The sequence below is a fragment of the Dama dama genome, chromosome 7 (assembly GCF_033118175.1).
Source record: "Dama dama isolate Ldn47 chromosome 7, ASM3311817v1, whole genome shotgun sequence".
Classification (NCBI taxonomy): Eukaryota; Metazoa; Chordata; class Mammalia; order Artiodactyla; family Cervidae; genus Dama; species Dama dama.
In genome coordinates this window covers 41,803,836-41,828,971 of record NC_083687.1, presented here as the reverse complement: position 1 = coordinate 41,828,971, position 25,136 = coordinate 41,803,836, and the positions used below count along the sequence as shown (strand labels likewise).

General features: G+C 40.0%; 1 protein-coding gene across 1 annotated transcript in view; it reads left to right on the top strand.

Moving 5' to 3' along the window:
* Nucleotides 1-25,136, top strand: part of CAP2 (cyclase associated actin cytoskeleton regulatory protein 2) — a 134,318-nt gene that overhangs the window by 39,036 nt on the left and 70,146 nt on the right. The window contains exon 4 of the mRNA XM_061147562.1: nucleotides 15,412-15,489. Within this exon, the coding sequence (XP_061003545.1) occupies nucleotides 15,412-15,489 (78 nt within the window). The remainder of the gene's footprint in view (nucleotides 1-15,411; nucleotides 15,490-25,136) is intronic.

The following is a 25,136-nucleotide window of genomic DNA, read 5'->3' as shown; positions in this document are numbered from 1 at the left end:
TGTTATGAGAAGAAAGGGAGAGGAAGATGTGGTATTTTAAGAAAAAGATCTTGGAATCGAGGTATTTCCTGGAAGTTCACTGAGCAGCAAAAGACAAGTGAAGAAAACACGGGTACCAAGTAATGTTGGTCCCACACAGCTTGGCTGCATGGTGGTCAGGAGTGGTCAGGAGTCCAAGATGCTGCAGAATCCATGGGGACCTGAGGAACCAGTGTTCAGCAAGGACTTTCATGGACTGAGTGTTCCATCGTAAGATCTCAGTTCTTGTCAGATCTGTACGGTTGATGAATGAACCAAAATCTGGTTTGTAGCTAAATTCTATGGTCACAGGAGATCTATTTCATTTCCCTGCCTTATTTAAATTTTCTGTATTAGTAAGAGAGGTGAAGAGGAAAGAGAACTAACATTTATTGAGGACCTGCTATGTTAAGCTCTTCCTACAGCTGCCAATGCATAGCTTTACTTGATCATCAGGAGAACACTTTAAGGTAGGTAAATTCGAGATAAAGAAACCAGGCGTCAGGAAGGTTGGATAACTTGCTTATAGCCATACGTCAATGGGTAGAGTTGGATTCTATCTCAGCCCTATCTGAATATCTGAAGCTCACGGATTCTCTGCTGTGCCACACCGCTTTCCAAGAATTTCAAATCATTCAGTATTTATTGGTAGTTATTGAGCTTCTGGTGTAGTAAAGGCCCTTCTGTGTATGCACTGGGCTTCCCAAGTGGCTCAGTGGTTAAGAATCCTCCTGCTATTGCAGGAGACATGGATTTAATCACTGGGTCGGGAAGATTCCCTCCAGAAGGAAATGGCAACCTGATCTGGTATTCTTGCCTGGGAAATTCCATGAACAAAGGAGCCTGGCGGGTACAGTCCATGAGGTTGCAGAGTTGGATACAACTTAGCAACTAAACAACATGTAGGCACCCAGGGGCCTAGTCTTCAAGAGCTTATTACCTACTTGGAGACTTAAGGCATACACACATGCATGAAACTTAAATAAGCATGCGACTTAAATAATACCAAGTGAAAGGACAGTGCTTAGCGTTACAATGCATTCTAGAATAAAGAGTACTTGCTGCCTCTAATTTTTCTGTTTCATTGTAGCAGCCAAGTATCCTTTACTTGTATAGACCCCAAAATTCATCAACCATGCAGTACTTCTTGCTTTGAGAGTCAAAGGATTTAAACATGTTGGTAAAATGCTTTCGATTCCTTAAGTGTTAGAAAAGCAAGTGAGAGAATTTTGAGAGGGTCCAATTTGCCAAGTGTTTTGTCACTATGCATTGACTAAATTTGAAAATGAAATTAATTTCGGAGAAGAGTTGTGTTCAGATTACAAACTTATTCTGCTTGTCAGAAAAGCAAACGGATTTAAATATACAATAGTGTTTTCTTTTTTTCTATTCTGATGTCTTAAGAAATACTCACTGGTTTTAATTATTTCAAACAGTTGGTTTTTTTAAAAAGGTCATCTGCTACAATTAACTGTTTAGAAAAGTTTTATATTGGGTTTTTTAAATTACAGACATTAGTTTTATACTAAAGATTTTACAAACTTTTCTACACATTCTATTGTTTGTGACCTGCTTGTTGCGACCATGTGTTCTGGGCCTCTTTCCATGCCAGTAAGTTGAGGTCTATACTATCACTTTTAATGACTGCATAGTATTTCATTGCATGGTTGTACCATCATTGATATAAACAATCAAAATCATAGGTGGAGGAAATAAAATGTACAAGGATGCAGAGCCCAGATGAAGGTGAGACGAGTAAGGCCCTAGGGTGTGACTCTGAAAGGACGTACACCTGGGTTCCACGGCTGCCTCACCTGGTCTCTTCCCTGAAAGGATCAGCATCTAATGGTATTTCAGTTCAGTTCAGTCGCTCAGTCATGTCCAACTCTTTGCGACCCCATGGACTGCAGCACGCCAGGCTTCCTTGTCCATCACCAACTCCTGGAGCTTGCTTAAACTCATGTCCTTCCAGTCGGTGGTATTTATAATCATTTAAAAAATTACTGACATTTGACTTTTTTTCAGTTTTTTCCCTATTATAAATGAAGTTACAGTGCATATCATTTTACAAATACTATTCTATAATTGTACAATTATTTTTTCAAGGAAAAGTCCAAGGATTGGTAGTGCTGGGTCAGTGGTAAATGCTCCCTAGTACTTACTGTTGTCCCCCCGACCCCATCCCGCCCTTCCTGCCCACCACACACATTGTACTGATTCATACTCTCAGTGTCTAAAAGTGCTTTAGGCTGTTGCGTGATAATTACAAACTAGCAAAATAAGAATTTTAGGGACACAATGCATGATTTGAACTCACATTATTATTCATGGAATTAATTGTTTTAAAAAAACTTTGCCCTCTGTTACACTAGCAAGAAGATAAAAACAAAGCTATGTGTCCCCCTGTAAATCTTTTTTTTTTTTTTTTTTGCCAGAGAAGATCATTTATCAGTTCTACCTTTTATTTATTTGACATGGGAGGAAGTTTGTTTAAATTGGTTCTCTGGGGCTGGATGTGACATGTTCTGGATGGGGTGTTACTTTATTGGAAACCGATAATGCAGCTGAGCTGTGTAATAGAAGATTTCAGGTCTGAATGTAGAAGGGACATGTTGGAGCTGTTCCTTAGTGTCAGAACTGTGCACTGTGGCTGATGTAAACTACTTATGTGAGCTAGAAGTTGCCAAGGCAACAGTCCTATTAATGAAGAATGAACCTCTCTTATTATCAGTGCCTGGATGAATTTTTTTTTTTAATAAAATGTGCCTAGTAGTCTCACATTGACATTTTCAATCTACCTACTCATCTTTCTAAGCTGCAAAACTATTTAGCTGTATTCAATAAGGATGCATTCTTTCTCTGCTAATGAAAGTGGAATCATTGGGGGAAAAAAAACCAGTCAACTGTAAGGGCAGTAAAAATACTAATTTATAACAATTACCGAATATAAAATTATTGTCCTTTTGATATATGCTTTGGCTAAGGCAGAGCCTGAAATTGACTGGGACTTAGTAGGTATTTGAGCAGGCCAGAGTCTTAAAATTAACTTGTCTTTATGATTTAATGGAGCGTTGCCAACATATTTATAAATAAGTGGAGTGTGACATTGCTCCTTCCTTCTCCTGGTCAGACTGTAAATTTAGACTCCATTTTATTGTGTGCACACTAGAAATTTTAAAAAAAAGAAAGCTGTGGTTAAATTGTAGGCTTTAGGGAACCCTGTTGTCTTGAAGAGCCAGAGAGCCATGTTAAGGGGAATGATGGTTAGAATGACTGGGTACCAAGCATTGTGCTTCCTGGGGTCTAGAAAGAAGGAAATCATTTCTTAAAAAAAAATACATTCCTGGCCGTCCAGTGGTTAAGACTCCACACAGGGAATGTGGGTTCAATCCCTGATCAGGGAACTAAGATCCCACGTGTGTGGACAAAATAAAAAAAAGAATACATGCCCTTTTTTAATGAGAATACTTCTTGTGTTTTGTCAAGCTAACCAGATGAGGAACTTACCTTTCAGTTATGGTGATCAGCAACCTATTGCTTTTATTTTTATTTTATTTTATTTTTTTTTTTTTGAGATGGAAAATCAAAATGCATTGTGATCTCACAGACAAGATTTTTGCTGAGCCATTTCTATAAGAAGAGTCTGGGAGGGCCTCTGTCATTTATCTTATCATTCTTTTTTTTTTCTTTTTTTTCAGTGGGTTTTGTCATACATTGATATGAATCAGCCATGGATTTACATGTATTCCCCATCCCGATCCCCGCTCCCACCTCCCTCTCCACCCGATTCCCCCGGGTCCTCCCAGTGCACCAGGCTGGAGCACTTGTCTCATGCATCCCACCTGGGCTGGTGATCTGTTTCACCATAGATAGTATACATGCTCTTCTTTTGAAATATCCCACCCTCACATTCTCCCACAGAGTTCAAAAGTCTGTTCTGTATTTCTGTGTCTCTTAAATGGAATGTTTGTTGTCTGTTCCGCCTGACTAGCACCTTGTTGCCTGTTACAGTCATTAGTCATTCTTGACTTGTTTCCCCTGAGAAGGTACTCAGAACTTTCTGATTATGAAATTAAATAATAAACTTCAATTGTGTTCTCATCACATCTTTTTAATTTTTTTCTGATAATAAAATTTAAATGTTTGAGGTAGAAAATTTGACAATAAATGTATGAAGAAGAAAATTTTAAAAGCTACTCATAATCCCACTACTCAGTTAACTGACATCGTGGCATATTTACTTCACCAGGACATTGTTCAGAGTCCTCCTTGGTAAGATAGAATCAACACTGATCTGTGAGGACCCTATGTATAAGGACAGGTGACACATGCCAAAGGAGATAGGAAGATGCTGACTGAAATTAAGGAGATGGTTGTAGTCCAAGCAAAACTTGGCCCTCCTATGTCACTGTGGCAATTTCAGGGTCAGCAACAAGTAGCAGTCAACCTGATTTCTCAACATCTTTAGACTACATGGCTGACAAAACAGATTTTGCCGTCAGAACAAGTTTTAGCACAAACATGCCTCCAGTTTTCTTTGTTAACAGTAATCCTGGCTTGCTTCTTTATGCCTTTCCTATTGGCACGTAGGGAAGAGAGAGCTGTTTCCCAAACATATGCAAAATAGGCAAAAGTTCGTGGGAACTAAAGATGTCATAGTGAAGAGACATTGTGTACTTGCATGTTTTATTCTTGGCAGTGATGGCATAAAGAGGCAGTTTGGGTGTTGTTTTAGTCCCCTCCAAGCATCCCCAGATAAATATGATAAAAAATAACAATAATAAGCACAAATAATAAAAGTCTCATGCACTGAGGATAAAAGCTTCTTTAAAGAACTTTGTTATTTTTAAGAAACTGAAACAATCCAAGTAAAAATGGAGTGTTTATCATTGAGTCTCTTAGTGACCCCCTGTCAGCACAGTCCCACCATCCTTTCCACCAGATAATATCCCTAAGCCCCTCTCGCATAGCCGTTCATAACCACCCCTAACTCCGATTCCATAATCCATTATGCATATATCACAAGGCAGGTAATGGGGAAATGCTCTGTCATCAGAAGGATGAGGCTGGGATGGAAGTTCCAAAATGTCTGAAAATGGAAACAGAATACATTTTTTCTCATTTGAAAAAGAAGCAGAAAGTTCATACCAATGTCAGCTCCCTGGTTTTGGTGTTGCACTATATTTAAGTAAGATATAACTAATGAAGTAAATTAGGGCTTCCCTGGTGGCCCAGAAGGTAGAGTCTGCCTGCAATGCAAGAGACCCAGGTTCGATTCCTGAGTGGGGAAGACCCCCTGGAGAAAGGAACGGCAACCCACTCCAATATTCTTCCCTGGAGAATCCCATGGACAGAGGAACCTGGAGGGCTACAGTCCATGGGGTTGCAAAGAGTCAGACATGACTAAGCAGCACACACACACACACACACACACACACACACACACACACACACACACACACGCAGTGGAGTAAACTGAGTGATGAGAACACAGCACCTCTCTGTATTATCTTTTCAACTTCCTGTGAACCTATGATTATTTCAAAATAGAAAGGTAAAACAAATCTTTTGATCTGTAAAGTGTAGGAATTTTAGAAAATTAGAGCAGTGTAATAGAAACATTTTTAAAACTCTTAAGATGTTAGTGAACTGATAACTCTTTATAAATAAATAGTTATTTCTTGGAGAAAGAAATGGCAACCCATTCCAGTGTTCTTGTCTGGAGAATCCCACGGACAGAGCAGCCTGGTGGCTACAGTCCATGGGGTCACAAAGAGTTGGACACAACTGAATGAGTGACTGAACAGTTATTTCTTGAGAAAATAAAAAAGAAGTGGAAGAAGGACTTTCAGTTTCTGGTTCTGCATGTAAAGAGCCTGGAAGTCACCACTCCATCCAAATAACAAGGAAAAAACTGAACTCTGAAAAAGCAACTCTTGTTGGGTCCTTAAAGGAGGATGCAGGGAAAACTGCTGTCCCTAAGACCAGAGAAACAGGTGAATATGGGAAGTTTGGGCTTAATGGAGCAGAGACTCATGAGTGAAACTGTCAAGGGAACCAGTTGTTGTTTAGTCGCTAAGTTGTGTCTGACTCTTTGCGACCCCATGGACTGCAGCACACCAGGCTCCTCTGCCCTTCACTATCTCCTGGAGTTTGCTCAAACTCATGTTTCTTGAGTGGATGATGCCATCTAACCATCTCATCCTCTGCTGCCCTTTTCTCCTCCTGTCTACAATCCTTCCCAGCATCAAGGGCTTTTCCAATGTGTCAGCTCTTCATATCAGGTGGCTAAAGTATTGGAGTATTTGTTGAAGTTGAAAAACCTGAATTATAATTGGCAAATTATTGGAAGCTCAGTGCAGACAACTCAAAGTTAAGAACTCCAGGGGAACCCAGTCATAGGCAGCCCCCACAATATTTTGAGATTTACCTCTAGCAGCTCAACTAGGTTCCCACAGTAAATACTGGAGAAAAATCTGCTTGGGCTTTTGGCAGGTGGAGGGGAAAAGGAAGCATTTTGAAATAAGCCAGAGCACTGAGTTATCAGTAAGGCCCTAGCATTACCCTACTACCGAAATAAAACAAAGACATTATAAGGAAACTATAGACCTATATTTTTTGTGAACATAGGTGCAAAAATCCTCAGCAAAATATTAATTAACTCTAAAAAAGTATAAAAAAGAATTATATACCATGATCAAGTTGGATTTTTTCCCAAATAGGCAAGGTTGGTTCAACATTCAAAAATCAATTCATGTAATCTGTCACATCAGCAGACTAAAAAAGAAAAATCACATGATCATATCAATAGATGCAGGGAAAGCATTTGACAAAGTCCACCACCTATTCCCTGGTGGCCCAGCGATGAATAATCTGCCTGCAATACAGGATACACGGGTTTGATCCCTGACTCGGGAAGATCCCCTGGAAAAGGAAATGGCAACCCACTCCAGTAATCTTGGAAAATCCCATGGACAGAGGACCCCAGGACACAGTCCCTGGGGTCACATAGAGTCAGACACGGCTGAGCAACTAACAACAATAACAAATTCTTTGTCAGGAAGATCCGCTGGAGAAGGGATAGGCTACCCACTCCAGTATTCTTGGGCTTTCCTTCTGGCTCAGCTGGTAAAGAATCCACCTGCAATGTGAGACCTGGGTTTGATTCCTGGGTTGGAAATATCCCCTGGAGAAAGGAAAGGCTACCCACTCCAGTATTCTGGCCTGGAGAATTCCATAGACTGATAGACCATCTTTTAGGACTTGAAATAGCTCGACTGGAATTCCACCACCTCCACTAGCTTTGTTCATAGTGATGCTTCCTAAGGCCCACTTGACTTCACATTCCAGGATGTCTGGCTCTAGGTAAATGATCACACCATCGTGATTATCTGGGTCGTGAAGATCTTTTTTGTACGGTTCTTCTGTGTGGAATTCTAGTTGAGCTATTTCAAATCCTAAAAGATGATGCTGTGAAAGTGCTGCACTCAATATGCCAGCAAATATGGAAAACTCAGCAGTGGCCACAGGACTGGAAAAAGTCAGTTTTCATTCTAGTCAGTAAGAAAGGCAATTCCAAAGAATGCTCAAACTACCACACAATTCCACTTATCTCACACGCTAGCAAAGTAGTGCTCAAAATTCTCCAAGCCAGGCTTCAACAGTACGTGAACTATGAACTTCCAGATGTTCAAGCTGGTTTTAAAAAGGCAGAGGCACCCGAGATCAAACTGCCAACATCCGCTGGATCATCGAAAAAGCAAGAAGAGTTCCAGAAAAACATCTATTTCTGCTTTACTGACTATGCCAAAGCCTTTGACTGTGTGGATCACAATAAATGGTGGAAAATTCTGAAAGACATGGGAATACCAGACCACCTGACCTGCCTCTTGAGAAACCTGTATGCAGGTTAGGAAGCAACAGTTAGAACTGGAGATGGACCAACAGACTGGTTCCAAATAGGAAAAGGAGTACGTCAAGGCTGTATATTGTCACCCTGCTTGTTTAACTTATATGCAGAGTACATCATGAGAAACCCTGGGCTGGAGGAAGCACAGGCTGAAATCAAGATTGCAGGGAGAAATATCAATAACCTTAGCTATGCAGATGACACCACCCTATGGCAGAAAGTGAAGAAGAACTAAAGAGCCTCTTGATGAAAGTGAAAGAGCAGAGTGAAAAAGTTTGCTTAAAGCTCAACATTCAGAAAACTAAGATCATGGCATCCAGTCCCACCACTTCATGGCAAATAGATGGAGAAACAGTGGAAACAGTGACTGACTTTATTTTGGGGGGCTCCAAAATCACTGCAGATGGTGATTGCAGCCATGAAATTAAAAGATGCTTACTCCTTGGAAGGAAAGTTATGACCAACCTATACAGCATATTGAAAAGCAGAGTCATTACTTTGCCAACAAAGGTCCATCTAGTCAAGGCTATGGTTTTTCCAGTAGTCATGTATGGATGTGAGAGTTGGACTATAAAGAAAGCTGGGCACAGAAGAATTGATGCTTTTGAACTGTGGTGTTGGAGAAGACTCTTTTTTTCCCCCCAATTATTTTTATTAGCTGGAGGCTAATTACTTTACAATATTGTAGTGGTTTTTGCCATACATTGACATGAATCAGCCATGGATTTACATGTGTTCCCCATCCTGAACCCCCCCCTCCCACCTCCCTCCCCATCCCATCCCTCTGGGTCATCCCAGTGCACCAGCCCCGAGCACTTGTCTTGTGCATCCAACCTGGACTGGCGATCTGTTTCAGCATTGAAACATGTATATTATCAAGTGGAGAAGACTCTTGAGAGTCCCTTGGACTGCAAGGAGATCCAACCAGTCCATCCTAAAGGAAATCATTCCTGAATGTTCATTGTAAGGACTGATGTTGAAGCTGAAACTCCAATACTTTGGCCACCTGATATGAAGAGCTGACTCATTTGAAAACACCCTGATGCTGGGAAGGATTGAAGGCAGGAGGAGAAGGGGACGACAGAGGATGAGATGGTTGGATGGCATCACCGACTCAATGGACATGAGTTGGAGTAAACTCCGGGAGTTGGTCATGGACAGGAAGGCTTGGCGTGCTGCAGTCCATGGGGTCGCAACGAATCAGACCCAACTGAGTGACTTTCACTTTCACTTTCAACACCTATTCATGATAAAAACTCCATAAAGTAGGACTAGAGGGAAACTTTCTCAATTTAAAAGTTTCCCTGTAGTCCTAGTTTATGGAGTTTTCTTACAATGACAAGAAACTGACAGCTAATGTCATATTTAATGGTGAGAAAGTCAGAGATCAGGTGCAAGGCAAGCATGTCCCCTCTCACCAATAATTTTCGACATCAAACTAGAAATTTTTTCTAATGCAAATAGATGAGAAAAGGAATTAAAATGCACTCTGATTGGGAAGGAAGATATAAAACTGTCTTTTATCACAGATGACATGACCTTCATGTATGTGGAAAGTTCAAAAGAATCAACAGAAACTCTCCTGAAACTTAATTAAGTGATTACAGCATGCAATATTTGTTAGAGAATTCATTAGAAATGTGAATTCTTGGGCCCAAGAATCTGAATCTGAAACCCTGGGGGTGAATCGTGACAATCTCTGTTTTAACAGAGCCTCCAGGTGACTATGTGACTCAGCTGGTAAAGAATCTGCCAGCAATGTGGGAGACCTATGTTCGATTCCTGAGTTGGGAAGATCCCCTGGAGAAGGGAAAGGCTACCCACTCCAGTAATCTTGCCTGGAGAATCCCATGGACAGGAGAGCCTGGGGTCGCAAAGAGTCAGACAAGACTGAGTGTCTTTCACTGTCACATTCTTTCACCAGCAAACTTAATGCAAACCAGTTGAGAACTGCTGGTGTCAGCCTTCTTCATGGCTCTATATGTCAACCCAGATGGCCTTGATAACCTGACTTTGTAGGTTGGTCATTATGTTCATGTCTATAAAATTAAGCATCTTCAATGTTGTTTTAAGCAAAATTGTGAAGTGGGTGAAACTTGTCTTTGGCATCCTATCACCTCTTTTTGTCAGCTCATTTTCCTGCCTTGCTTTCATCTGTCAGGTTCTCTTTTACCTTTTTGTTGGATGAAACTCAAGAGACCTCACTGTTAGGATAGATTAAAGGGTCCTAAGGAATCAGATCTAAAAACACAGCACCTCTAATTATAAAATATGGGACTTTGGCAGACTCATTGGGGAGGAATGTGAAGGTGGTGTTGATAGTGACCTTCCCAGAGCCCCCAAATTGCACCTGATGAGCAGATGCCCATTCCCTTGACCTTGAGTCAGAGAAAGAGGACCCCCTTCCCTTTGCTGTTTGGTTCCCAAGAAGAGGGCTGATACAGTCATAAGATCTGGAAATATCTTCAGCACAGGCATCCTGGCTGGATGCTTTCTGCATCTCCTCCAAGTCTTACCTGTACCCTTTCTCCCAGTTGCACCTTGCTCATTTTATCATCCACTTGGTGCTTTGTGGCCTATAGATTTCCCAATGAAATAATGCAAAGCTTCAATGGTTGTTCAGAGACCAATTGGGCTTCCCCGGGGAGCCAGTTCTCTCTCAGGGGGACTAGATGAAAATAAGTCATGTTAACTGGTGTCTGTTTATGCCGAAACTCGCTTTAAACTGATGACTGAAATTCATTCTCCTACTCCTTTCCCTCAGACCATAGGTCAAGATCGTATCCCAACCTGTCTGTCTAAGAACTCCAGTCACCTAAGTAAAAATTGATAGAATTCAAGCAAAATGCACAACTTTGCCTCTTACCAACACTGTCCCTTTCCTCTCTGCACACACATGGTCACAGGCAGATAGATGCGCATGTATACCCACAAAGGTCACTGAGGCGCTCTGAGCCTGGCACACGTGTGATGAACAAACTCAGCAAAAACCCTCAATTATTTGTCGTTACTGAAAATCCCTACGTTGGACTTTTTCTTTCACAATGTTTTGAACTGCCTGAGTGAGCCAAATTCTCCCTTTCAAGTTATCAGAACTCAGCAGGTTCAGAGGAATTGCTACTGATGCTGTCTGGTTGAGGGGACTCGTGGAACTTTCCAGAAGTAAGAAGCAGGTGGATCAGAATGCCTCAAAGATGGAATAAAAATTCTTTTGAAATGTGAATGGATCAGGTTAAAAATGCATGTAGTTTAGAGTCTGCTAGTCATACCCAGAGTTCCAGGGAGCTGGAAGAGGTACACAGCTGAATCCTCAGAAAGATTTGTCTGCATAAACACATCGAAAGGGAGAGTGGAAGCAGATAGCTAGATATTCAGCCCTTCTATGCTCCGACCTCCACCGCCGTTGTTGAGTGAAAGGCCATGTGGGGGGAGAGACTAATTAATGAAACTGGCCATCTTCATTTAATCAGACCTGCCAGAAAGTTGTTCTGTTAACAAAAGGCTAAATGTTGTTGCTCAGGAAAGTAAAAAAGGGCAGTGATAGTGTTCATCTTGGGATAACTACAAGAATATTAATGCTACCTCTGAGCTGCAGTTTTAACTGTAGAAGTCAGGCAATCGCAAATTACTGTTCTCACAGCAACTATGATTCAGCTGACTCCACAAGGCTTGTCGTAGATGAGGACCATACTTCTGTATCATCATTGTGGGAGAAGTGCAGTTCTTTTATTTATGTCTAAGCCATGCAAAGTTTTATTTCATAAGCATCTATTTGGAAATGTGGCTATTAGAGACTGACAAAAGTCCTTCTGAACCACTGAAAATAAATGTTTTGATTTATGGATAAGCATTCATGCCACTCTTGAGCTTCATGTTCAGGAGGTCATAATGGTCTCCAGGACAGTAAAATTTGAAAATCCTCTATTTCCCTAAGGAATATCCAAAATTTGAGATTTCTGAGCAACATAATCCCAGCACTCAGGCTGACAGGACAAAGAGGAGATGGTGTACTCCAAAAAGGAAAATATACCCTCATTTAAATATTCATAAGACTTAATCTGTTATGTTTATGATGATGAATTTGTCATTCTAAATGTAAATGATCTACAAATCTTGGTTTTATTTTAAGCATTTTCTTGTCAGTAAGAGGGAAAAAAAGCCCTTGGGTGAGAAATGAGAAAAGTTAAGCACTCCCTTTTCCTGTCTCCTATTCCATCAGGCCCTAGAAGATTAGGAATAACACTCTTGCTTGAAACGGAAAATAAACCAGTCTCCAGTAAGGTGGCAAAATACTCAAGGAATCACCCACAGGGTTACTAGAAATAGTGTGTCAGAGAGGAATAGAGCATGCAAAGGAAAGTCATGGGCTTGCCCTCAGAGAAAATAAGACAATGAACAGAAACAGATTCCTCACTATGGCTTAATTAGAGTGTAACTTAGACTCTTAAAACTTAATAAGAGTATTAGCATATTTTAAAAATATTTTTCGGGGGCTTCCCAGATGGCGCAGTGGTAAGGAATCCACCTGCTAGTGCAGGAGATGCAAGAGACGCAGGTTCAATCCGTAGGTCGGGAAGATCCCCTGGAGAAGGAAATAGCAAGCTGCTGCAGTTTACTTGCCTGGAAAATTCCATGGACAGAGGAGTCAGGTGGGTTACAGTCTGGGGAGTTGTAATGAGTTGGACGTGACTGAGTGACTGAGCACACAGCATAGCTTAAGGTGGTAGAAAATAAGAATGAAATACAAAGGGAAATTGAAGTCTAATGAATCAAAAATCAAATACAACATTAATACAGAAATGAAATATAAATTAGAAATGTTAATGTATATGAGACCCTACTGAATATCCGTTTATCAGCAATAGAGATAAGTATTGATATAATCACAGTAATTACAGATGACAGATAAGGAAATGAAAGGCAGAGAGAATCTAAAAGGTATGAAATCATTCAAATATTATACAGTATGAGGATAATTGTTGGAACCCCTGAGTAGAAAGTCTAGCAAATGGAACAAAATGTATTTTGAAAGATAAAGTTATGTAAGAAAATTTACCATAAATGAAAGGACCAAATCTATTCTAAGAAGTATAACACAGAATGCTCAAAATCCAGACGTAACTTAGTTAAGCTGTTAGGCTTCAAGGATAAAGAAATAATTCTTCAGGTGTCAGAATAGAAAAGTCAGTTTCCTACAAAGGAGAAAAAGGTCAAGCTGGCTTAGATTTGTGCTTTGCCACATTCACTGCTATCCTTTCTGCACATGGTGAGAGAGAGAGACCCAAGGAGGTTACATCTAGCCAAGATGTTGTTAAAATATATACACAACAGGGACACGTGCTTCAGACTGAAGAACTTAAGCAACTTTGAGACCTTTTTGAGGAACATACTTGATAATGGGAGTCTAGCCAGAAAAAAAAAAAAAAAAAATCAAAACTCAGAAATGGAGAAGTCATGGTAAAACAATTGGTGAGAACCACTAGGTATGTCTAAATGTAGAACTAATTCTCAGTAGCTATGGGATTAGCATTATAGTAACAATAACTAAAACAAAATGAAAAATGGAGGCCAGAGATAGAAAGAAGTGGGAAAGGCCTGTGTCCTTGTCTTTCCCAACAAGGAGTCAATTAGTATCGTCTAAAATTACATTATGTCATTTAAAATATAAATACGTAAGTATTCCAGTCTCTTAATATTTTATATTTTTATCTTAGAATGATCATTTGTGTGCATGCTCAGTTGCTAAGTTGTGTCCAACTCTTTGCATCCCCATGGACTGTAGCCTCCAGGCTCCTCTGTCCTTGGAATTCTCCAGGCAAGATTACTGGAGTGGGTTGCCATTTCCTTCTTCAGGGGATCTTTCCAACCCAGGGATCAAACCTGCATCTTCCACATTGATAGGTGGGTTGTTTATCACTGAGCCACCAAGGAAGTCCAGAATGATCATTTAGATTATTTAGAATGATGCATAACAGTGCAGAGACTTTTATTTGAAGCTTATCAGTTCTTTCTCTTTCATTTTTAGTATTCACTTATAATGAAAATTTATACTTTCATTTTAAAAAATAGTACTTAAGGTATGGTCCCATTTTACCAATGTCTGTCTGCATATGGATTTTTAAAGGTGGATGCTGTGATGTTCATCTTGTATTAATAATGATTATTTCTAGGTTACGAGAGATTTAAAAAAAAATTTTAATCTTTGTAACTTATGGCATTTAAACAAATATTCTGAATCATTGTGCTTTGTCATATGAAAACAACTGTATGACTTTTCTTAAAAACTAATTGTGTGTGATATAAACATTTGGAATTATTTTCTTCTTGATACTCTTCTGTAACTTTTGAATTTAAAGATATTAAAGAATTAATCAACTAGTTAAGAGTGAGTAGATGGTAAGGATAAGAGAATATGGTACCATGTATTTGAAGAAATTCCCACCTGCTCAATTCCTTTTGGGGTGTTGAGTCCAGGTAGATCTGAAGTCTCCTCCAGAGCTGTCTAACTGAACAGTTGTAGCAACCAGTATTTCTCAGTGAGCATATCTTAAATATTTATTTTTGTTTATTTATTTGGCTGTACCAGGCCTTAGTTGCCACATGCAAATCTTTAATTGCAGTGTGGGAACTAGATGTGGGATCTAGTTCCCCAACCAGGGATCAAACCTGGATCTTCTGCATTGGGAGCACACAGTCTTAGCCACTGGGCCATCAGGAAAGTCCCAGGTGACCATATCTTTATGGGGATGGCTTAAGGGACAATTTTCTTTCCATTATCAAGTGTAGAACAAATTGGGGTGTGAAAGAGGATAGTAGAGACACCCTTTGGAAAATAGTTACACTTTGGGGCTCAAAGATTTTTTTAATAGCTTCGTTGAGATATACTTCACATATCATAACCTTCACTCTTTTAAAGTATATGATTTGGTGATCCTCAGTATATTCACCACATTGTGAAACCATCACCACTGTCTAATTCTGAAACATTTTCAGCGCCCTCGAAAGAAGCTCCATACTCATTAGCAGTCACTGCCCATTCCTCCCTCCCGCCAGCCCCTGGCAACCACTAATCTACTTTCTCTCTGTAGATGTGCTTATTCTGGACATTTCATATAAACGGAATCATACAAATGTGGTCTTTTGTGACTGGCTTCATTCACTCAGCATAATGTTTTCAAGGTTCCCCCCATGTTGTAGCATGGATCAGCACTTCATTTCTTTCTATTGCAGAGTAATATTCCATTGTTATGGATATATCACATTTTGTTTATCCATTCATCAGTTGATGGACATTCTGGTTCTTTCTGCTCTCTGGCTATTATGAATAATGACGCTGTGAGCATTTATTTACAAGTTTTTTGTGTGGACAGGCATTTTCATTTTTCTTGGATATATACCTAGAGATGGGACTGCTGGATCATATGGTAAGTCTCTGTGCAGGCGCTCACACAATTAAACTGTTCCCTTTTTGTTTTTGTTCCTAGGCAGAAATGGTGCATAGCGCTTTCCAGGCCCAGCGAGCTTTCCTTCTGATGGCCTCTCAGTACCAGCAACCCCAAGAGGTAAGAGTGTATCCTGAGACCCGAGAGTGCCCAGAGGAATTGGCAGTGTAAGGTAGAAAACAGGCAAGCAACAGAACCAGTTACTGTGAGACACATCCCGAAAATGAGATGGATAGGACTAAAAGTTCTATCTCTAATCCAGATTATAGTACAAAACCTTTCTTCGGCCTTTACAGTCTTCTTATGACCAAATTTATACTGTGACATTCGACATCACCTATTTAAAGGGTCAGTTTATCTATGCACCTGTATTCTATCTGTTTTTAACTAGTCTCACAACCAATTTGTGATTAAGGGAGTATTTACTACTAATTTTTAGTTCATACTTTGTGCCTCTTTGTTATCAAACACTGCTAGATAGCTGCTTCTTTTGAGAAGAAGCTAGTCTTCATCTGAGTCCATCTGGATTCAGTGATGTGTTAAAGTGCAGAGTCCGGGTTGTAGGTCTAGAGGAGAGCCCGGGACTCTGTAGTTCTAACAAGCTCTCAGTGATGCTGCTGCTGGTGGTCTGTTGCTACAGTTTGAGCAGCAAGACTCAGGCGTCCCCACCTGAAATGCCCACCAGCACAAAATCCTTTCGTAGACAAATACCAGGCTCATGTTCTTTTTTCCTATCGTGTCTATGTCAAAGCAGGCTGTTATGCTGCATTAACAAACATTTGCAAAATCATAGTGATTTACAGCCCTGATCGACAGTGATGACATCCAACTCCAAATTTCCTGTCTCATTTTGGACTAAGACACATGGTTCTTAGATTCTCTATTAGAAAGGATTTCAAATTTTTCAACCTTGATCTATAGGAAAAAGCGTATTTTATTTCACCATCCAGTTGCACAAAACAACAGTTGTAATGTGCATTTCGTTACGATATATTTCACATAATCCATTGTATTGCTCTGTTCTTTTCTTTTTTTTTCAAAGATTGTCACCCACTGAACTGATTTCATGATGTACTAATGAGTCATCCCATCTTGCACCTTGCAAGCACCCCTCTTGTGTTACAGACATATTACAGTGATCCTGATATAGAACAACTTGTGAAACATGTGCAGAACATCTCATGCTTTTCTTCTCTCCCCTTGTTGTAATTTAGAAAAATGATCTTTGGGCAAAAGATTGTTCTAATCCTTACAATATTGTTGTTAAGAATTCTAGTGACACAGAAGAGCAAATACTGTACAGTCCCACTTATATGAGGGATCTTAATTAGTCATATTCACAGAGACAGAAAGTAGAATGGTGATTACCAGGAGCTTTGGGAAGAAACAGATTGTTGTTGAATGGATAGATGGTTTCCCTTTTGCAAGGGAAAACCATCTCCAGAGAAAGTTCTGGAGATCTGTTTCATAACAGTGTGCATATACTGAACACTGATGAACTGTGCACTTAAAAAAGGCATATGTAGGAAGCCTTTTTAGGAATTACAGACCAGGTGCTGCCAAACTGTGGCCCATGGCTCAGATGCCTGCTTTTTTAAATTAAATGTTACTAGAACATGAGAAAAAAAAAGAACTCTAGTGACAATTTATCATGCCCATCTTTTTCCAGTTGGTAGAAGGAGTCTCACATAAAAAATGGCCAAGAAACCCCTTTTCTATATGTGTAGAATTTTGGTGCATTCAGCTCTTCACTGGGTCCAGGGAAAATAGGATATTTCTAATTTGCAAGCATGAAAAATGAAGTTCAGTGATACATTTTAATGCCCTGGCCATGGGATCTAGACCTGGGCCCATTACTTTACTTACCATCCAAAGTTCTCTTCATGGATACTACATATAAAAAGAGCTGCAATGCATAGTCACTTATAAGAGTTACGTGGTAAAATAAAATGTAGAAAATGTTTGTAGTTAATAGGGAGAGGTGAAACAAGTGCTGTTGGCATGGAGACATCTCCCATCACCCGGGAGAGATGTGGAAGATGATCTTTAATCATCTCTACCGTTTGTTGTTGTTCAGTCGCCCAGTCATGTCTTACTCTTTGTTGTTCCATCGACTGCAGCATGCCAGGCTTTCCTGTCCTTCACTGTCTGCCGGAGTTTGCTCAAATTCATGTCCATTGAGTTGATGATACCATCCAACCATCTCACCCTCTGTCACCCCCTTCTCCTCCTACCATCAATCTTTCCCAGCATCAGGGTCTTTTCTAATGAGTCGGCCCTTTGCATCAGGTGGCCAAAGTATTGGAGCTTCAGTATCAGTCCTTCCAATGAATGTTCAGGGTTGATTTCCTTTAGGATTGATTGGTTTGATCTTGCAGTCCAAGGGTCTCTCAACAGCCCCACAATTCAAAAGCATCAATTCTTCAGCTCAGCCTTCTTTATGGTCCAACTCTTACATCTGTACATGACTACTGGAAAAACCATAGCTTTGATTATATGGATCTTTGTCAGCAAAGTGATGTCTCTGCTTTTGAATATGCTGTCTAGGTTTGTCATAGTTTTTCTTCCAAGAAGCAAGCATCTTCTAATTTGTTGGTTGCAGTCACCATGTGCAGTGATTTTGGAGCCCAAGAAAATAAAATCTGTCACTGCTTCCACTTTTCCCCCTTCTATTTGCCATGAAGTGATGGGACTGGATGCCATGATCTTTTTTTCTTAATGTTGAGTTTCAAGCCAGCTTTTTTACTTTCCTCTTTAGCCCCTGTTAATAGGCTGTTTAGTTCCTCTTCACTTTCTAAGTTAAATAAGCAGGAATATACAGTCTCATCATACTCCTTTCCCATTTGAACCAGTCCACTGTTCCATGTTCAGTTCTAACTGTTGCTTCTTGACCCACGTATGTGTTTCTTAGGAGTCAGGTAAGGTGGTCTGGTGTTCCCCGTCTCTTTAAGAATTTTCCATTTTGTTGTGATCCACACACTCAAAGGCTTTAGCAGAGTCAATGAAGCAGAAGTAGATGTTTTTCTGGAATTCCCTTGTTTTCTCTGTGATCCAACGAATGTTGGCAATTTGATCTCTCATCTCTACCATGAATGACCCCAAAACTTTGGCCACAGCTGAAAATGTAACTTCTGCTAGCCCAGTGCCTCTAAAGTCCTAGAGGGGCACCACTTGGAAGGAAGACTCATCACAGGGATTTTGGGGAGGTCTTCTGCCTGCGCCCCCCGACCTTAGTTTCGGACAGATGGGCAGCACCTTTGTAGTAAAGGACCACATCTGTTGTGTTGTAACTACAGCAGGAAGTGCCTTCCCACCTACAGACACTTCCATATTTTCTTCAACATGTCTTATGCTGCTGAGGACCTGACAATGAAACTGTGTGTGAGTGTGTGTTTGCATGAAATTAATGTGTACCGGTACATAGTGGAAGAAGTTAACCCTAAGTTTCCAGCTAAAGGGAAGATGATTTATGGCCTTTGACTGGCCTGTTGATTTATTCTATTAAAAAGACTAGGAAATCTGAGTTTTTTAATCTTCCATAAGTAAGAAAGAGTTTCTTCCACCTGCCCTCTCTTTTTCTGTCTTTATTTGACTTGCATTTTAAAAGGAAATATTGGTCACGGCACTGTTTACAATAGCTAGGACATGGAAGCAACCTAGATTTCCATCGGCAGATGAATGGATAAGAAAGTTGTGGTACAAATACACAGTGGAATATTACTCAGCTGTTAAAAGAACACATTTGAATCAGTTCTAATGAGTTGGATAAAACTGGAGCCTATTATACAGAGTGAAGTAAGCCAGAAAGAAAAACACCAATACAGTATATTAATGTGTATATATAGAATTTAGAAAGATGGTAACGATGACCCTGTATGCGAGGCAGCAAAAGAGACACAGATATAAAGAACAGACTTTTGGACTCTGTGGGAGAAGGCGAGGGTGGGATGATACGAGAGAATAGCACTGAAACATGTATACTACCATATGTGAAATGGTAGTAGTATTCACTCATCAGTCCATGTTCTATGCATGAAGCAGGGCATCCAAAGCTGGGACAACCCAGAGGGATGGGATGGGGAGGGAGGGGGAAGGGGGGTATGAGATGGGGGACACATGTACACCTGTGGCTGATTCATGTCAGTGTATGCAAAAACCACCACCATATTGTAATGCAATTAGCCTCCAAATTAAAATAAATAAATTAGTTTAAACCACAGGTTCGATCCCTGATTGGGGAACTAAAGTCCCACATGCTGTGCAGTTACTGAGCCCGTGTGCTCAGGAGCCCGCACTTACCACAGCTAGAAAATCCATGCCCCTCAAGGAAAGATCCTACATGATGCAACAAAGATCCTGTGTACTGCAACTAAGACTTGAGGCAGTCGAATAAATAACTTTTTTTAAAAAAGGAGATAGTGCCTTCCTGTGCACTGAACAGGAATCTAAAACTAATTTTTTGTCCTTTCATTATTTAAAGAGTCTGAGAAATTAGAAGAGAAAGGAGGATGAGAGACCCCTTCTGTCCATTCCTCCATCTAGTGATATGCATGGCCCAGCACAGTGCTCCGCCAGAGCACTCACTCAGTAAGGATTTTCTAAGCTGTGGGCAGTAATCCAATTTGTTGATAACTTATTCATCTTAAACCAACCAAGAAAGCCTAGTAGTTAACCTTAGGACTTAAGCTAATTACTTAGGTACATTGAGAGATTCCGATTATCTATGGGTTTTATGCCCATAGGTTTGAGATTTTTAAAAAAAAAAAAACATTAATTTGTGAGGGTGGTCAAGGGTAGAATCTTTGGACTTGGGCCTACCTGGATTTGAACCCCAGATCTTCTACTCTTTAGCTTTGTGAATCCAAATGCAAGAAAAACAAAAAGGATCTTTTTTTTTCCTGGATGGCTACTGGAAAATTAATCTGGTAAAGTTCACAAGAAACTCCCACTGAACTGAGCCACTCTAACCAAACCAACTTGTCAAGTTACCCACTTAAGAAAGCAGTTAAGTTCTCTTAGCCCATGTTTCCTTATTTTTGATAGGGATAATAGTTCTTATCTCATAGAGTTATTGTGAGGATTGAATGAGAAAAAAATATGCAAGGGTCAGGTGATTGAATAGGAGACTTTAGTACCGGTTAGGTTAGTCCAACTGCTTTAAGCAGAAGTCCCTAATTCTCATTTTTCTTGCTTACCTGAGGTCTGCAGTGGTGTTTTTGATTGGCAGTCTTCCATATGGTCATTCAGGGACCAGGCATCTTCCATCTTTTAGCCCCTTCCTGACTCCAAGTCCTCGGCCACTGACTTGGGAAAGACAATGCAGGATCATTCCTGGAAAGGTTTTATGGGTCAGACCTGGAAGTGGCATATGTCACTTCTGCCTTCATTCGGTCTCTTGGGCAGTTGTAGTTGCAGGGGTGGCTGGGAAATTGAATCAGCCTGTGTGCCGGGAAGGAGGAATTCATGGATTTGGTGAGCATTTAGCCAGTCTGCCAGAGTGGGTAAGTTGGCTTAACTAAAATGAGGTCTGTCTCAGTGGAAATATCTTTCTAAACTCTCAAGTGGGTTTTTCTGGGCTAATCCCCTAGGAGGCATCCAGAGAAAGACAAGAAAACTTTCAAATCTAACCACTGAATTTGTTTTCACTGTACCTGAGTAAAGAGAGATCTAGAGATGTAGATACATGTATATAGAGATCTCAACGTTTCTTTTAATTAGAGTGAGTTCATCCCCCCCCCCCTTTTTTGCCCCTGTAATGTTTACCACAAGGTGTCAAATTATTGTCCAATATTTTGAAATGCCAAGCAAAGTAGTCATGTGACTTTGATCTCAGAACATGCCTTGAGTAAATTAGGTGGGGCTAGTGGCAGATCTGGAAATTGTAAAGAAAAAACAAACGAATGAACAAAGACAAACTCCCAAGTGTTCCTTAAGTCCCTGCCCAGAAAATGTCACAGCATAGCTCAGTCACAATTGCTGAATCTTGAAAGATTCGGCCACAATCAGTGCTGCCAAGTTCTATTGTTAGGGGGCATATGACAGGTAACAATGCAATAGAGCAATTCTGGCCCTAATACAAAGTGAAATGCCTACGTTAAAATATTGCCTTAAAACTTTCTGTCTTCCTGTAAAGGTATCAAGAAAATATTCTGTGGAGTAACTGCTGTTATTTATATGTGTTGAACAAGTCTTTTTAATGGTTTTTTAAATATGTAATTCTACACTTATCTGGAAAATAGAAAAATAAAACTGCAAGAGAAGTAAAAGGTAACAAGTTTTCATCTTTTATGTCGTGGTCAGTTATATTTTCATTTGACAGTAGTATTTCCCAGTGTTCAGAGTTTCAAAAAGGAATAGCATCTTAGAACCTAATCAGTGACTCACTTTATGGCCTTTTCCAAATTAACTGTATAGTCTCACTTCATAAATATGCATAAGTTTGGACTCATTGATATTACTAAGTGGGTGGTTCTCTTTAACTATCCACTCAAAAGCACTCAAAGGCAATGCATGCTTTTAATTTCTGAAGAGATAAGCTTAAACCCAACTGAAATGTCTGCCCAAGTACGATCTATGATGAGCAGGTTAAAACAGGTTACAAACAGAGACCTACAGAGTTGAATTTTTTGTAACCAGCAGCTTTCTGAATAGCATTTTGTGTTGTATTTGGAGAAGTGAGGCAAAAAGAAGCCTTTGCTTTTACATGAGCCTTTCCAGGGCCAGAAAATTGCCTTGGTAATTACACCCGGGCTCCATGTGTAGGCTGGATGTTGATGCTGGTTCATGAAGAATGAAGCACCCGGGAAGGAAGGAGAGGAAGAGGTTTGTGTGATATCATCAGGGTCTGCTTGAGTTGACAGCTTGAAGCTACCCAGTCGGGGCTGAATCCCAACAGGAAAGCGAATCATTAGTTTATCAGGATGCAGAGAGGAGGATAATCAGAAAGGAGGGTAATGCTGTCATTCTTCTGCCCAGACTGTTTGCTTTAGCAACATAAAGCTGTGAATGAGCCTGTGAGCTGTGGCCGTGGGTTAGTAGCTTTATAGGCATTTAGAAACCCAGGACTATGGAGGCAGAAGGGATTTGCTAAGATCCTGTCCCGTTGGACATCACTCATGGTGACTATTTTTTTTTTTTAATCTGATAAGGCACATTAGCTCATTTCTCTTTGTGTAAGACATGAATTAGATAATGAATGGCTGCCCAAAGGAAGTGAGGTGGTTATCACACACAGGGGATTTGGGGGATTATCCAAGGGGGTAAAGGTTAATAAAGAAGGATAATATCCTTTGTTTTATCCACTATTTCATACTAAGTTTGTTACAGTTCCAGACTGCCTCAATGGCAAATTCTGCAAAGAGGTTAGGGCTATGTATGTGGCTAGGGAATTTTTCATTCTCCCTTTAGTCAAGTTTTGGGATCCCATTGTATTTTTCATAACATGATTCTCAACTATTTTTCATTCTCCACTGTGAAGCTTCTTATCTGTTTGCTAGAAACCATAAATCTGATATTTCAAAATTGGTGGGGTTACAAGTTTCTCTTACAGCCTGATTCAAAAATTAATTTTAAAATAGGTTATTGACATCGTTCAACAAATCTTTTTACAAGCCAAACATGTTTTAGCCTATGGATTTGCTACTTGTTCATCATTTCAGCAGCCTTAACATGAGTCCTCTCTGCAAGACCTAGCTTCTATCATCTGTACAAAGCTGTATATGCGAAAATAGCAGACAGGGAGAAGGTAATTCCAGCTGGCATTCCAGTCTGGATCTGCTGTCATAAATTACTTAGCAGAGGGCATGGTCCGTTACTTTTTATGGTCATGTTCTATATTTGTATGTGCTGCGGGTTGGATCACATGACAAAACCATCATTTGATATTAGTGTTTATGTGCACCAGCCAGTGAGGGCTGGATTTAAGCTACACTATGCAGCACTTTTAATTTGTATACTTAGCTCTTAATTGAAAATGCAGACACTTCCCTAAGTACTAAAATTACAAATAACTCAGAATAAATTTTACATAATTATTTTTAGGAGAAGACAAACTACTGTATAGTCTCACTAATTGAAATGCACTCTGCCTTCCAGAGATTTTAAAACATAAATTTTGAACATGAAGAGGCCAACATTGCCAGAATAATAAAGACCCATATTCACCACTTAATATCTTCCAGCCCCTCTCCTAAGTTGAACAAGAGAGCGTCTTACTGATGACAATTTTTTTTTTTAGTGAAGATGCATTTCCCAAACTAATGGAGAGGAGAAAACACACACATGATTTCCCCCTTCTGTTTCTCACTTTGCTTCCCCCCAACTGGCAGCAAACACCTAGAGAATGTACTCCTTCCTGGACGATTACCTCTTTTCATAAACTGAACAGGAAAAAAGAATGTTCTTGTCAGGTTTTTGGTAGATTAACTGCTGCCAGGATTAGTGTTTCTATATCTGGAATCGCTTATTAGGTAAGTTACTCTTAAGTAGTTACTTCAGATCTTTGTTAAACCCTGTTTACATATTCCAGCCCTCTTTGATTTCCTCCACTCTATTAATTTATTTCTTGGTCTTTTTTTTTTAACCAAACGTTTACTGGATCCCCTGCTATATAGCAGTCACAGCATTTGGCATTTCTGCATCTATCATTAGCTCATTTGTAGGAGAAAATACTTTGGAAAAATAGGGTCTGGGTGATGTTATTTATCATGATTCATATATTTCTGTACTTTGCACTTATCTTTGTAATTATTGCCCTCGTTACCACCATGACCACTATTCGAACTTTCCCACCCACTCTCCTCTATTAAGGAACACATTCAACATGCCTTCTGCTGATCTCTTTATAGCTTTGAACTTCCCAGCACCTTTATAGTAGTTTCTGTCAACACAGAATTAACTTGTTTACATGTCATTTAAGAAACATTCCACTGTTACTTTTTGTGCATGTTTTCCATCTCCTCAACAAGATTCTAAGAGCTTCAGGGAGCTTGAGAGTTGATGTGTCTTTGCTTTTATGAAACGTTGTGGTCTTAACTATGTTTTACTTGATGTCAATTTTGATTAAAAAAAGACCAGCTCCGGCTTCTGACACTTTGTGTTGGTTTGAGGGATAAAAGCTAGGTTAATAGATTCCAGTAGTAGAGGAAAGGAACGGAAGAACAGAGTGAAATGACATTTTTACTTAGTGGTACTGTTATCTTAAAAAAAAGAACTTGATATTTGGAGATTTATATAGTATGGATTGAAATATCAGTTGAGGGTATAACTGCTAAAATGTAAGTTGTGGATCAGCCACATCAGATTTGCCTTGAAGAAGTATTCTTCAGGGGAATTTGGAAAAGGGAAAGTTAGAGGAAGAACAAGGGGCCTGGGGTCAGGAAGGCATTTCATTTCAAGGATGCCGTTTCACTGCTGCACGCTTTCACAAAAGGCGTGCCTCTGAGGCTACCACCGAATGTTTCGTTTCTGGATGTTCAGAGTGAATGACAAGAAACGAGCACGGCCAGATTTGGGTGACAGATGTAGCTCAAGCATTCAGTGATGATAGAATATAGGTTCTGAGAAGTGTGCTGATTCAATTCACATGGGCTGTGGAGATCCAGCTGGCCTGGTATTTAAATGCTGTTGAAAAATATTCTAATTAGATTTCCCTATATAGAGTTTTCATGTAAATTGTGAAGAGTGGTACTTTCTTGAGGCAGTGACATTGTTGTGAGTGTCCAGCATCAGTCCTCTAAAACTGGTAATTTCGCAGTTAGAACCAAAGT